This window comes from Peromyscus californicus, unplaced genomic scaffold, assembly GCF_007827085.1.
Source record: "Peromyscus californicus insignis strain IS unplaced genomic scaffold, ASM782708v3 Scaffold_21__1_contigs__length_65335640, whole genome shotgun sequence".
NCBI lineage: Eukaryota > Metazoa > Chordata > Mammalia > Rodentia > Cricetidae > Peromyscus > Peromyscus californicus.
The window spans coordinates 47,180,549-47,195,828 of NW_026294514.1; the positions used below are offsets into that span (position 1 = coordinate 47,180,549).

At 42.0% G+C, this 15,280-nt stretch overlaps 1 protein-coding gene across 5 annotated transcripts in view; it reads left to right on the forward strand.

Moving 5' to 3' along the window:
* The window catches only part of Efna5 (ephrin A5), a 284,299-nt gene that overhangs the window by 220,468 nt on the left and 48,551 nt on the right, over window positions 1-15,280 (forward strand). For all 5 annotated transcript variants that reach the window (XM_052750241.1, XM_052750242.1, XM_052750245.1 and 2 more), the window contains exon 2: window positions 13,241-13,533. In XM_052750241.1, coding sequence (XP_052606201.1) covers window positions 13,241-13,533 — 293 coding nt within the window. The remainder of the gene's footprint in view (window positions 1-13,240; window positions 13,534-15,280) is intronic.

A 15,280-nucleotide genomic window follows, 5' to 3' on the forward strand; every position in this document is an offset into this window, starting at 1 on the left:
TCAACTCCCTTCCATTATGCTTAACTGTAATCAGTACTTTATGGTCTTATTATATAGCTTTGTTTCATTAGGGCAACGAAAATGGTATTGAACAATAGCAATATAATGCAGGGAAACAGTTTGTAATTCAGTTGGAAATTGCTAATGCAGTAGACAGTCGATAATACAATCAGCTTGACTTTCCTGGGAAAACATGAGCTCAATTTCCTCTGCTCTCCTCACAGATCTTCTCAGAGGGCAGGGCTGTGGGAATACCTGGAGGCGCACACCATGGGATGCCCCTGGAAAGCAAAGTCCTTTATGAATCAAATTTGGACTGCTACTTAAATTTTTGGGTGGGGGGGAGTACTATTTAAGACTGAAGTTCTCTCTGGAGAGTTTAAAAAAAAAAGATAATAGATAATTTCCAGTCCTGAAAGCAAACATCTGTTTGACATGATCCCTCCAAACCCATCCACTTGCATATCTCATTGTAGTCTTGATGGAGAAGTCAGGTCCTAATGTAATTGTTGCTGACTATGAAGTATCAAGGGAGCATAAGCAGGCTCACCTTTGACAGGCTTACACCGTGCATGATGCACACACTTGTAATTCCTGTAGGTTAAGAGTTGTCAGCATGAGCGAGTCCAGGACACAAAGGAGACCAACTTGAGAGACTGGTTAGGTGGAGGGAGGGGGTGATGTGATTATGTTTTAATTTAAAAAAAAAATTAATGAAAATAAAATAAAATGGCATTTTAGAGACGTGTGTAGGTAGAATTTTAGTGCTTTTGCTGGAAGAGCTTAGTTGTGACTGTTGAATCAAAAGTGAACGTTGAAGTTTGTTTGAGAGGTGCTCACAGTGTGTAACATGCAACTACAAATTTGGTGCTGAGAATTCCAGTTCAACTTGTGCTTGAACATGCTGCATTGCCGTGACCAGTAAGAAAGCCAGGAATGATGTGTCCGATTTTGAGTTGTCTTATAACTTTTCTCATCCTGAGAGCCGACCCAGTCTCCTCCCAGGTAGTATAACTTTTTAAATATCCTAACCGTCAGAGAATGATAGTGTTTATGTTTTCATCTACTTCCAAACATCCATCACCTTTAGAGATATTAATTATATATTGAAGCCACAACCCTGATTTGAAAAATAAATGAAGCTAAGTTTAATGTTCTATCAGAAGTTTGCATACAGAGGTTTATTTCTTTAGCTTTAATACCAGAAATCTTTATTTACACCAAAAATAAAACAAAAACACTTTCTGACCCATGGGCCTTTTCAGTTCATTTCTTCTAGGAGGTTAAGATAGTTTGTAGGGGCTGGAGAGTTGGCTCAGCGGTTAAGAGCACGGACTGCTCTTCCAGAGGACCCTGCTCAGTTCCAAACACCCACATGGCAGCTCACAACTGTCTGTAACTCCAAGATCTGATTCCCTCACACAGACATACATGCAGGCAAAGTACCAATGCACATAAAATAAAAATAAATAAGTTATATAAAGCAAGGACAGTTTGTAACTGCTTAGAATTCAAATCCTAAGCTGAGGCAGATCATGTGCTTCTGATCATGAAGCTTTCACATGGCAGTAAACCATGCCAGGCCCTTTCCTCCAGCCTTGGGATGTCACGGTAGGCTACTGCTTGGGCTTGGCAATACCAACGATGGACGCTGTTCTTAATCCATCTTGTAGACTGTGTTTCTTTGGTACTTACCTGGGCAAAGCATGTCACACGATCCACTTTGGGAGTCATGGTTATTATTGCACAGTGACCAGTGCCTTTAGGGACTTCTGACCTCTGCCTGTCTGCTGTTGGCTGACTCTGTCTTTGGGTTTATCTTAGGTCTTTCCTCTTGTGAATCTTGTATCTCAGCTTCAGGGTATTTTATTCTGAGTCAGAAACTCTGAGTTCACCAAAGTGCATCTCCTGTGTACCTACACCCTGCTTCTCTGAGATAGAGCTGAAAGGTGTATTTGGTATTTAATTTGAAGGATGGGGGGAAAATACAAGTTCCTTTTAGCACATAAAATGGGTTATGATTTTAATTAAATATTTGGCATGTACAAAGTGGGAACCAGATGTTGAATTAAAACTTCAACAAATGAAATTGGCCTTTTCTGTAAATAAATTGGATGATGAGCTATAGTCACATTTATTCTACATTGGACACAGATTCTGTGTCTAAGTTCCCGGCTGATTTAGCAGCTCCCACACGATTCGTAAACCCATTTATTGTTCTTTGACCTAGCTCATCAGTGCTGAGTTTGTGACCAGCCATACCTCATGTTCTGTTTTTTTCTTTTGTCCCTTTGAGAAGACAGGACACTTTGAATAGCAGTAAAACGTTCATGTGCACATGGTAAAACTCCGGGATCTGTGCTCACGCTCCCGGGTGTTGAGGAAAGCCAGCTGTGACCCTTTCTTCTCAAAGCTCACAGTGCTGACTTGTCACCCAGCATGGAGTGTCCCTTATCACCTTGTTTCATCATCCTTGTCTCCTGTGCCCTTTGAAACTCAGGGCCTCCACAAGTGGCTCATTGAAACCTTGTAGCAAGCTGTACCAAAACTTCTGAAAGTTCAAGAGGAAGGTCATGTACTCTTGCTTTGAACTCTAGTTTGGAAAGTATACCTTCAAAAGTAGAGTTTATTAAAACGAAGCAGATGGAGAAAAAACATCAACTATAGTCTGTCACTGAGATAAACAGGATTCAAGTAGGTAGAGCTGTTATTGTACATGAGGATCCCCAAAGTGCCTGGATTTGTTTCTAAGAAATAAATCATGAACTGTTTATCTCTTAGCTCCTCTTATGTTTCCTTGGGATAGAGCAATCCATTTCTTATTTTGAACGTTGGGTTATTCTTACATATATCTTTCTGTGGTTCAGGCTATAAAAGTAAATATAGGAGCCAGCTGTATGAATGAATATCCTTTTAATAACTTTAGGGAAGAAATCATAATAATAGTAAGCAGTGCAAACCCACGTTTATGGGATGACCCGCAGTTCTCAGCTTCCCAGGCTTAAGCCACCTTCCCAGGCTACCTGCCAACATGTGCATTAAATGACAATTTCCTATGTCTTGATATTAAGAAGTACCTTGTGGTTTGTTGTGTTCCTAAGACACATTCACTATGATGTTTGAAGGGTGCTAGCATATTCTGTTTTAATGTCCAGGGTCAAGGAGGAGAAAAAACGGAGCAGTGACTTTTCCATAACACCCTCATTTCTTCTGAGTGGAAAGCCTTGCTGTAAACCTTGAGACAGCCCAGTTGCCTCGTGATGATACAGTCACTTCTGTAGGGCCACAAGTTAATTTCAGAAGTGAAAAGTATCCCTGCTTAGGAAAATGGTGTGTCCTCTCTGCTCAGAACAGCACACAGATACTGAGCATCTCCACATGTAGGATGCTATGGAGGTACCAACAGGCGGTTTAACACTGCCCTCCTCCCTCCCCTCTCATTCCCTTCTTCCCTGGGCATTTTTAGTTATTCTTGATTGCACCTCATCCATTTATTATTCATTCTTTCTTATTATGACACAGTCATTGATGGTGTTATAACTTGAAATCACTCCACTTTCTTCTATACTCTTAATTTAATGTTAAAAACAACCTGGTATTAGTCACGCAGTCTACTGGTACAAACTACAATAGTCTTGGTGACTTAAGTATCAGATTTACTTTCTGGAGGCCAGGGTCTCCAAGATAGCAAGATCCAACAGGGGTTGGTTAAGGTTCCGTTCTCACCCTGTCTTCCCATGGCCGACATAGGGAGCATTTTGCTGTCTCCTGTTGAGAGTGCACTAATCCTATTGGATAAGGGCTCTACCTTCATGCCCCTGTTAACCTTGATTACCCTCGTAAAGACCCTGTCTCCAAATACGTTCCTACAGAAGTTCGGCTTTCAGCATAAGTTGTCTGAGGATAGAGATACATTATGTGTGTAAGGCTGCAAATATGGAAGAAGAGGGCATGTCTCACATAGACGGCAGACCATGATGTACACTTTGTAGCAGGTTACTAAGCTTTAGCCTGGCGCTTACTTTGTGCTTCCTTTCCATACACATTCTCTGGTGATGATAGCTTTAGGGGAAAGCTTCAGAAGTCCCAAGATAAAAACAGGGAAAAATGCCTGTCTACCTTGCCAGGCTTCCAGCAGTGGCCTGGCTTGGCTAGGGGAGAGGTGGGAGATGTTTCTAATCCTCAGGCATTCTGGTCTGGTGGAGACTCAGAATGATGAATTAACACTAGCCTTTATTCACAAAGATCTGAGTCACCCTTTGGTGGTGACTGGTTGATTGCTGAGAAATTTGATTTCCTCTCCTCACTCGGGGTTAAGCAACAGCGAGACTGGGTGTCAGGCAGTTTGTATTCTCCACATCTTCTCACTGCAGCAAAAAAACCCTGCCTGCTTTGGTCCTGACCTGAGCAGACGGGAGCCTCCAGACCCAAGGAGCCTCTGGATTGCCAGCTTCTGGTTGCCGGGGACACAGCTCAGAACAGAACAGTGGCTGGCAGAGGCTGAAAGGAGTCTTGGGTGTTCCTGCCAGTGTGAGAGGCGGCTGCAGGGTTTTGTGAAGCAGTCTGCTGAACCCTCTCAAATGGAGGCACTCAGTGCTGCTCAGCTGTGTAATTGGGATGGAAATGGGCCAATGAGAGGCAGCAGTTTGTGCTTAACCTTTTGGGAGTCTTGTTCCAGGAGACTTGGTGGGGGGGGGGGGGGGGCGGCGCAACATTACAAATAATAAGCTTCTTCGCCTGATTTGTAATGAATTAGTAATAAACGGCCTGGTGCTGTACGAAAGTCTGCGATTACAGAGCGGCTTCGGCTAAGAGCACGGGACCACATCTTATTTTGATCAGCTGTAGCGTAGCAAAGACATGTAATTATCATAATCTAACAATTAGCTTGGCATCACTTTCCAGTGTTTAATTACCCCGATAGATGGTAATTGAATAGAGGACTTAATGACAAGAGAGAAACTTTAATTCTGCCTTAGGTGCTTAAGTTGTCTACTCGGCTAGGCATAATTCTCTCGCATTGCTCGAACAACAGTCCTGGTTGTCTATTCCCACCTTGTAGTTCGCCATTACTCTGTTTCATGATCTTGACCTTTGTTTATCATACCATGAAACTCTCCTGAAAATTTGATATAGCGACCCAGAATCCATAAGATTATTACATGTTTTCCATTTCTTGGATATGTTGTTATTGAGCTAAAATTTCCCTTCTTTGGGTACCCACCAAAGCGCAGGTACTCAGGTAGAGACAATAGATGTTGCAGTGACTTCAAGGAGACGGACGGATAAGATACCTATGGATGTGTCCCAGTTTCCCCCTGAATCCACCTATATTCTTTACTTTTTATGACTGTAGTGAACATCTAGTTTCTTGATACTCCAGATTTCATCTCCTTTCACTTCTCAACTTCGTTCCTAGTCAGATTTTGATCCACCTCCTCAGAAGGTCCTAAGCGGCCTGTGAACCTAGCTACCACTTGCATGCCATCTTGCATAGCAACAACATTGATTTCTGCCTTACAGACTGAAACTTCTATTAGATGATATTACTATGGTTATTCCGTGGCGTGCATGCTCCCTTTTGGTTGGCAAGGGTCACATAAAACATGCATATTTCCTTTCTCCTGGCTTACTGTGTTTTGCTTGTTTACCAATAAGTTAATATAGACTAATACTAATTCCACATGAGTCCTGGAAAATCCAGTTATCGAAAAGTCAGAGATAATTCTGGGACTTGGAAGGTAACTTTCAAAAAGTTACCCTCAGCTCATACAAATATTTCAGTGTTTATATATCATGTATTTAAGAAATATCAAATCATTATTTTCCCAAAACCTCTTCTTGACTTGGTGAAGAAAGTCAGGATTTATAATTACTCTTTGCTGTTACCACTTTTGAAACTAAGAATGGCCTGGAATTCTGCTGGATGCTACTATCCCACATACTTAGAAGTGAGCAAGCAGCTTGGCAGGTGGTTCGTTGGTTTGGTGGACGCTCACATCCCCTGGTCAGAATCAGTTTGTTCAATTTTTTTTTTCTGAGACGCTGGCTGTGTAACCTACTTGATGATTCTTTTTCTGCACCTTTTCTGCTCAAGTCTGTATGTGGCAGGTTCTCTGCCCCACATCCTTATGAGGCCCTAAAAGTCCAGATGGCTTAGAGCCTGCTGCCTAGCTTTGTGGAAAGCTCCTGGCCAGCAGACATAATGAGAAACAGCCTGTTCTGCGTTGTGTAAGTGACCCATGTTAGGACCACACTGATTGCCAGACGCTAATTCTTTATTTTTGTTTCAAAATCCCCTTTCGAAAACTATTTGACATGATCTGTGATGTGTCGGTCTTGTTAGGGCTCTGCCTGGTAAACAGGCTGACTTGGCCTGCTGACATTGACTCCCTCTCGCTCCATGCCCTAGGCTTCATCGGGGGCTTAAAAGCAATTAGACTGTCACCCAAAATACCCAGTCCCTTCCTGGTGGAAAGTCTTGTTTAGGCTCTGCCAATTTAATGCTTTGTTTCCTTTGGAGCTCCTCTGTCAAGCTAATAAAACAAGCTCCAAATGAGTTAAAACATGGGGAGAGAGAACATTTTGTGTGCCTTATGTTTGACTGAAGCAGGTGATGCTCAGAGGAAGTACAGTTTTTAAAAAGCCATTAAGACTGGTGTGCCTAATACTAGAATAGCAACAAGCAAGAGCTGTTTAAGATTCTTATCATTTAGTATGGATAATTAATATTGGATATGGGACTTTGAAGCACACACACATGGTACAGAGAGAGAAAGACCAAAGCCATAAGTTAGCATACTATTCTAGTGATGAATTCTGAGTATCCAGTCAGGAATTTTATGTCTTATTCCTGTTCCCAACAGTTAATGAAAAGCTGCCATGCCGCAGACCTGCACGTCAATGAATTCTCTTTGGCATTTTTGTGAATGGATCAGCACAGCATTTAAATCTGTGTAGTAAATATGTCACCAGTATCTCACACTTCATCAGATGAAAACGTACATAATGTAGCCAAAGCTATTGGTGCGCACACTGCATATATGTAGCATATACTAGACTGCATTTCATCAGCAAGAGGAAAGAGGACACATCCCTGAAATACATACGGAAGCAGGTTCCGCCCTCCAGTTTGCGAGTCTCCACTTCTCTAGGAGTAGCAGTTGATACTGTTGTGCGGCAGAACCTGGAGGAGATAGACTGGACATTTCCAGCTTCAGCTGCCCTGGTGGCACTGAAACTACCCATGCCACACACTCTAAGAGCTCTCTCCATTACAAATGCATCCCAAAGACCCTCCTGTTTTAGCCCAGGAGAGAGAGGAAACGTTTGAAATTAGCAAAACAAATATTTGTTCAGCCCTTGGTGGTAGTGCTACCATTTATCCATGCCAAGTTTCACTCGCTGTTTGTATTTCATGCTTGAACCTCTGCAAGAACACAGCAACAACAAAAAGAACATCTTCAGATTTAGGATAGGGACCATAAGGCGTGCATTCTGCGCTGAGAGAGAGAGAGCAGAAGGAGCCAGGGAGAAGCATGTTATGTAACAGGGCTGTCCTGCCCATTGCACAGAAGCACATTTATAAACCAAAGCCCACATCTCTTACAGGGCCCACTGGGTCCTTTTTGGACAAATGAGGAGTTCTTCCAGCTAACAGACATCTTATTCTGTAATTAGACTCTAAATCAAAACTAGTGGAATTGAAAGACAGTGCTGCCGAGACATATTCACTCTAGATTTAGTTTAAAATTTGAGAAGAACCCTGAGCTGATAAATTTGCTTAATCTTTGATCATAAATCACATTCTTCTTTTGCATTTCAGTTCCAGAATGTAATATATTAGGTTGCCCTGTAATTAAAGAAGTGACAGCGGAGTCCTGTTCAAATAGGAATGTTAAAACAATCACCTCTTGACATATTAAAACATATTTAAAATGTAGTAATCAACTATCCGATTGCGGAGAAATAACATTTTCATTGTGGAGTCCTTTAAGATATTACCCTGAGGGGAGTCAAAGTGCCCCGAAGCGTCCTCACTTCTAATTGCACTGTCTCCTTCCAGTGATGCTGTTTCTGTATTTATGGAGTGAAGCCACTTCACTCAGGAGCTGCTTGATAAAATACCTCACTATGTATTTCCCTGGAAGCAGGCTCTCTGCTGTGCCAGCAACATATGCTAAAGGCCAATTTAGAATGTTTTAAATATGCACCATCCCCTTCCTTTTCCAGCTACTAAAATGAAATGCGTTTTGGCTTTAGCAAAGGAGGATGGAGAGAGGAGGGATGCGATGGGAGAAAATGGCCAGAGGTTGCTTATGCCTCTGCTGCACGGTATACTGAAACCCAGGCCACAGCTCACGTCTTTTTGTTGTTTGCCCTCTCTAGCTGTCAATACCCACAACACAGGGGCATATGATAGAGGAGGAAGGAAGGTCAATAACCTGAAAAACCATCCAGGGACAAAGACACCTGGGCGGTGTCTGTTTGCTTTAACAAAGAGTCACCTAGCCGGGCGGTGGTGGCGCACGCCTTTAATCCCAGCACTTGGGAGGCAGAGGCAGGCGGATCTCTGTGAGTTCGAGGCCAGCCTGGGCTACCAAGTGAGTTCCAGGAAAGGCGCAAAGCTACACAGAGAAACCCTGTCTCGAAAAACCAAAAAAAAATAAAAAATAAAAAATAAAAAATAAAAAAATAAACAAAGAGTCACCAAAGGACAGGATTAAGTTAAGAACTCCACTGATAACGAACCCAAGTCCTCAAGGACTAGAGGGTCCATTTTTTTTCAGTGGCCCAGAGTGGGAAATAAAGTAGTTAGGAGGACAGAGATGTTATGGTTCAAGCTAACTGGTGCTGTCAAATGATGTTTAAGTTTAATCTCTAGAATTTGAGGGCACAGTAGTGAGAACTAAATGAAAAGACAGTCGTTATCTCTTGTCTCTATTTGATTTGAGGTTTGAGATTCGAGTCATGATTCACGTCCACTGCACAGGTTAAGTAAGGGAAGAGATATATTGATAGTGGTTGTAAATTGATAATCAAGACCACATTTGGCAATAGGATGGAAAGTCACCTGTCAAATACTCTGAGCCGCATCCACTTACCTGCGTTTAGAGGCATGCTTCCCAGCTCCCATCCCTACTGCTGTGGTCACATCCACCAGTCCTCTTCAGGAATGTGCCTTTCCTCTAACGTGTCAGTTTGCCTCCATCCTCTCCAACTTCCCACCAAGTTTATGCCTCCCTCTGGGTATTAGGGATGATTACAGCGACTTAATTTTTGTGCTGAATTTTCTTATTAACCAAGTAAAATGGACCTTCTGTAATATACGTGGCATTGACCCTCAACCAATCTATGGCCACATTTTGATAGATGTGTAAAATGTATTTTTGCTGTAAGAGAATATATTTTATTATGTATCGTGTGGAGGATTGATCTGATGAGCTATGTATCCCAGTGAGAAACAGGGGTTATCTTTCCATGCCTGTGAGATGCTTTTGGCTCCTAAGATATTTACACTGATGCAAACAGTCACATTGGTGGTAACTGCTTTATGCAGATGAAACCTGCTTACCAAATATAGTGAGTGTTCATGCTTTTACAGAGTGAACCACAGTGATAATTCAGTAGAGCCTGGATGAATGACGGCTGCCTGATTGGTGAGCTGCCAGATAGTACAGTTTTTAAAAAGATTCAGCGATGTCAAAGAGGTCACAGCTACAGACACAACGGGTAAAATTAGAGGAAGTAAGAAAGAGAAGGCGCTTGCAGGAAAGGTCCTAAGACATTTGCTAACCTGCTACGGCTGGGGCTGGTGCCACCCATAGCATCTGTAAACATTGGCATGCAAAATCATCCTTTCTAGGTGGTGTGTGTTTCCTTTTTAATGTGAGCCCCAGCTCATGAAAACTGTTTCCTGATGGAAAAAAAAAAAAAGATCCCTTTATGGGAGTGGCTGCTGAGCCTATCAACACTTTATTCTGTGAGAGACTAGAAGAGTGACGGACACGAGTCAAGAGCTAACACTGCCATCTGAGGCTTACTTGAAATGCTGATGTTCCCCTTCACTTTTGGTTTAGGATTTTTGGAAGCAAGTGGGTAGGGCAGGCAAGAGAAGCGGGGCTTGTCCTATGTTGGTGTCGCCCTAAAGTAAACTGGTACCCGCCGTTTTAAGAGGGTGCCATTTTAAGACGAGAAGTTGTTTCAATGGTGGAACTTTTGCCCTGTGTCCCACTGTGGGGCCATTGTGGTTTCAAAGACAGAACAAGCTTCAGAACCAAGGAAGATTTGGGTTCTGATTTTAACCCCACTACCTATTTATTGTGAAAAACTGAGATAAGAGGATAATATCCTCTCTGAATGTTCTTCCTGATTGGTAATGCAAACACAATACAATGACTCGATATAGTTGTTTTGAGTATTTCATAGTGTACGTATTTCATATATGTAGAACATACACAGATAGATCCCCCAGTACAACGAATGCTTATTATATCAGTGACTGGGGAAGAGAACTGAAACCCCATTGAGAATGAGAATTGTCCCTCTAGGGAATACGAAGCAGGCCTATGGACTTGATGTTAGCAATTTAATCTCTTAGGAAATGTAATATGAAGAGCATTAGCTCTGAGGTCAGACTGCTTTGGTTTCAATTTCCCTCTACTTTTTACTAGCTGTGAACACTGGGCACATCACTTGATTCCTTAATCTCAGTTTCTTTGAACAGATACAACGAAAATGAATATTCTGTGGTGTTGTGATGGATAGTAAACTGAAATAATGAATGCAACCTAGTAGTACTCAATATTAGTCATGCTTGTGCGTTCCTTCACAGTAAGAAGGCCATGACCACTTTGTACCCAAAAAGGGGACCTTGGTATAAAATTGGAATATCTAATCCTATTTTTCTTTCATACCTAAGCACATTATGTAATGCCTTTCATGGATTTCAGTTAGTCATTGTTTTATTTATAGATTGCCTATTTTTTGACATAAGCGTTAGTAAACAAATGTGCAAATTAAAGAGCTGAAACAAAGCTGGCCTATAATCCTAGGAGGTAGATACAGGAGGTTCTGGGGTCCAAGGCCACTCTTGACAACATAACAAGTTCAAGTACGGCCTCTGCTACGTAACACCACGTCTCAAAACACAGAGAAGCAAACAAGGATCTGAAACAGAAGTGTAAATTGACTATGATAGATTATCATCTTCAGCAACTGATAGAAGAATATTAGCTGCTAGAACAATCACATGTTTAAAATAGGCACCTGAGTAATTCACTTACCTCACCTGAAAGTCCAGCATCACCTGAGGGGATTGCTGATCAACCCAGTGGAGAATGGGCTTTCAGCTCCATAGTGTGCTTTATTAAAATTTTAGTGACGCTAACAGAGAAAAATGGAAAAGATAAACTAAACCCGAGGTGCCAAAGGAACGTGACAATGTGGCTTTTAATTGTAGAATAACAGAATTATAGAATAAAAGAATAACAGAATGAGTCCAGGGAGCGACAGTTTTTAATTTTCCTTTTCAATTTGAGCACTTTCAAATGCTAGTCAAGCTAGCATGAGCGACACTTAGGGAAAGAGAAAAACTCCCCCCTTGAATGTCTTTAAAATCTATAATAATAATATAATAGTATAAAGTGCATCTGGGCATCGCCTTCTGCTGCAGTTCTTGTCTGGCTCCCGTCCAGAACTGTCAGGCTGCTCTTGAGTCCCAATGATTCATAGCCCAGCACCTTTTATCTGAACATCGCAATGTCTTTTCTTTGTACTTCGGCGGTGATGTTACCTTGATGTTCGGAAATCTCTTTAAAGCAACAGTCTTTCCTTACATCTTGACAAATCATTGTCTGCCAGTAATGAAGAAAAGGTAAACTCATGATCATTATCAACACAAAGAAATAAATACTTGATGGTGTGGTTCTGTTGCTAAGAAATGCCTTCCTATTGGAGGATCCTAACTGGAATGTAAATGTTCTGATAACTTCCCCTCGTTTTTGAATTATCGCTTATAAACCTCAAGATGCTCTTTTTAAGTTTCCTTCTCTGAGACTTGAGGAGCCATGGGAGACAACCAGGGTGGATTCTCATTGTTATCCTATGCAGTGTGAAAGGAAACTGAGGCTCTGGGTGATGGATGACTTCCACTCATCAGATACAGTCTTTAAGCCCAGTCTACTACTCACTCAGTGAGTAGTTCTCTCACTTTCTTTTTGAACAGGGTTGGGTCTCAGAAAGGAATCTTTGTCAGAGCATATTTAGCATAGAGAATAAGAGCAGTCTATTTCTCCCAGGCTAAACATGAGACTCACGGTGCTGAAGGTCTCATTTACGCTTGGGTCTTACATTTTAAGAACTCGTTGGGAAACTGGAGGGCATGAGGAGGATCTTAGAATAAGAAGGAGCCTGGGAACTGTCCCAGAGAAAACCAAAGGAATGAGGATTTGCGTGTACGGAGGAAGGAGGATACAGACGCAACTGACATCTCTAAGTGTTTTATGGACTACCTTGTGGAAGAGGGATTAGATCCGCCCTTTGTAACTCCAGGCAGCAGAAGTAGGATCAGTGGGTAGAAATTACACAGAAGCAGATTTATGCTCAATATAGGAAGAAAGTTTCTAACATTTAGAGATGTCCAAAAATGGAATTGACCAGCTCATCATCCCTGGGAAGTGTTCATGTGAGACTGAGGCTGACTGTCCGGGTTGAAGATTACGGGACTTTATGAGTGTTGTATTTCAGCAGTAACGCAGTTTTATGGTGAACCTTTCTGAGGGCTTAGGGAAGAATTTCCTCACTAGCTAAAAACAAAGGCGTTTTTATAAGCTTTCCTGCCATGATTTTAGACTGAGAAAGATTTACCCATATGATTCTTGCTTCCCCATCACTCTGTCCTGTGAAATACTTTTCAGCTGATTGGGAAAGATATTAATTAAAACAGAGAAGCCATAGTTTTATAGAACTGAACTGAAGCAGACATGTGGTACTTGCAGATCTGGTGTGTGTGTGTGTGTGTGTGTGTGTGTGTGTGTGTGTGTGTGTGTGTGTGTGTATACGCGCAGTTGGCTTTGTAACATTTCACATTAGGCTATAAATCATAACAGTGTTTAACAAGAACTTTTCATACTAAATGTTTTAGCCCCAGGATTATTGAAGGACTCTGCTGTTGATTCCAAGCAGAGACACTTTCCCTGTCTGAATGATCACTTCCTTTTTTTTTTTTTGTTCCCAACAGATTCCAGAGGGGTGACTACCACATTGACGTCTGTATCAATGACTACCTGGATGTTTTCTGCCCTCACTATGAGGACTCTGTCCCGGAAGATAAGACTGAACGCTATGTCCTCTACATGGTGAACTTTGATGGCTACAGTGCCTGCGACCATACTTCCAAAGGGTTCAAGAGATGGGAATGTAACCGGCCTCACTCTCCGAATGGACCACTGAAGTTCTCTGAAAAATTCCAGCTCTTCACTCCCTTTTCTCTAGGATTTGAATTCAGGCCAGGCCGAGAGTATTTCTACATCTGTGAGTACATAGAGATTTATTATGTTGTGGGGCAGCTGTGAAACTCAGGCTCATTTTTTTTTTAACCTATGTTTTGGAGAAATGCAGAGCTGGACTCTGCATTACAGATGTCTCCTTGTAAACGCATATATCACGATCCCTAGATACATTAGCTGGGAATTGAGAGCCCAAATTAGATTAAAGACACACCGCTTCTTCCCCTATGAAATTGCGTGTCAGCCTGTTCAATGAACCACTGCTGACTTGTATTTCTTTTAAATGAAAATTGCCAGGACTTTTTTTTTTTTTTTAAAGCTTGGAGAAAGAAGAAAAAAAAAAGATTCCTGAAAAAAAAATTAAAGGAAATAATTAAATTTACATAACTTGGAGTCATTGCATTTCTTATTCAGGTGTCAGCAATAGCCTTTGAATCATCCACATTTTTAGTGGAGAAAGCCACAACTCCTGCAAATGTCAGTATGCTGACGATGAAATACTTGCTTTGCACTGAGGAGAAGAGACAATTATTAGGAGCAGCTGTGTCTTTAGACAGGCAAGCGTGAAGACGTATCTAGGAAGTGTTCCAAGGGAACTGGCTTCTCACCTGTGAACATCGCATGACTATCCTACAGAGGACTCTGAATGTTCTCAGTCGACCAGCGTTAATCAGAGTGCCACAGTCTGCTCTACTCTCCATCACAGGCAGCAGTACCTTTTCCGGTGTCATACCGTTAATCGATTACCCTAAATGCATCTCAGACTTCGCTGTGCATGGTACACCTGGGGGCCTGGTTGTCATACTTAAAATCTGAGGTGGAACCTGAGGTCCTGCATGCATGAAGTCCCCAGGAAATGTTCATGTTGCTGGCCTGTGGGCCACACGTTGAATAACAGAGTTCTAGGTGATACCAACTGTAGGTCTCTTGGTGCATAGCTGGACATTTTTTTAGTAGCGAGTATTTAGAGTCTAGTCTCTAGACTCTAGCTTTTCTCACATTCACTGTTGGCTGAAGGTTATGAAAGCTTGTTTGTTAGTTCCTGGTACATTTATTGAGGAGCTCATGGTGGCTCTGAAATGTTGGGAGGTGCAAGATGAAGCTATTCCTTACTTTTAGCTTGTCAAGAGGCAATTTAGGTAAGGACAGCTGTGGAGTAAAGATATGTGCAAGTGCCAGTTGGGACTCAGAAGGAGTTGAGGCTTACCTTTGTCAGGAATGAAGAAGCTTGGTTGCACCTGCTGTGGAGAAATCCACCTGACACCACTGAATGCTTGGCATCCTTTCCCCACATCCACTTGCCAGACAAACAAGACAGAGAACATTCCTTTTTTTTCTGACTCAGTTCTTCCATCCAAATGTCTCCACCCACATGGTTTAGATTCACGGAGGTTCCCAGCTCCTCTCCATCTCCAAAAAACAGAATTTTATAGTCAGCCAGATTTCACCCTTGCCATGGCTCTCTCGCTTATATTGGAATTGAATTTTAAAAAAGGAAATTGAACAGTACCAGTTTTATTATTTCAGCGCATAGTTCTGTTGTTAGTCATGAGAAAAACGTGTAAAAGACCTTGATTCTATCTCATATCCAGTACATAGGATTAAAAACGGAAGATTGAGTCTCACAGAGTCGGGAAGCACTGGCATCCAGTGACCCCTCACGTTCTCAGGCAGTGCACTCACAGCTTTGCTGAGTTCTTCTCTCCCTGAAAGAATCCTATTCAGCAAAGGAGGGGACAGAAAGGAGGAGGTATTCCGTGGTGGGGTGGCAT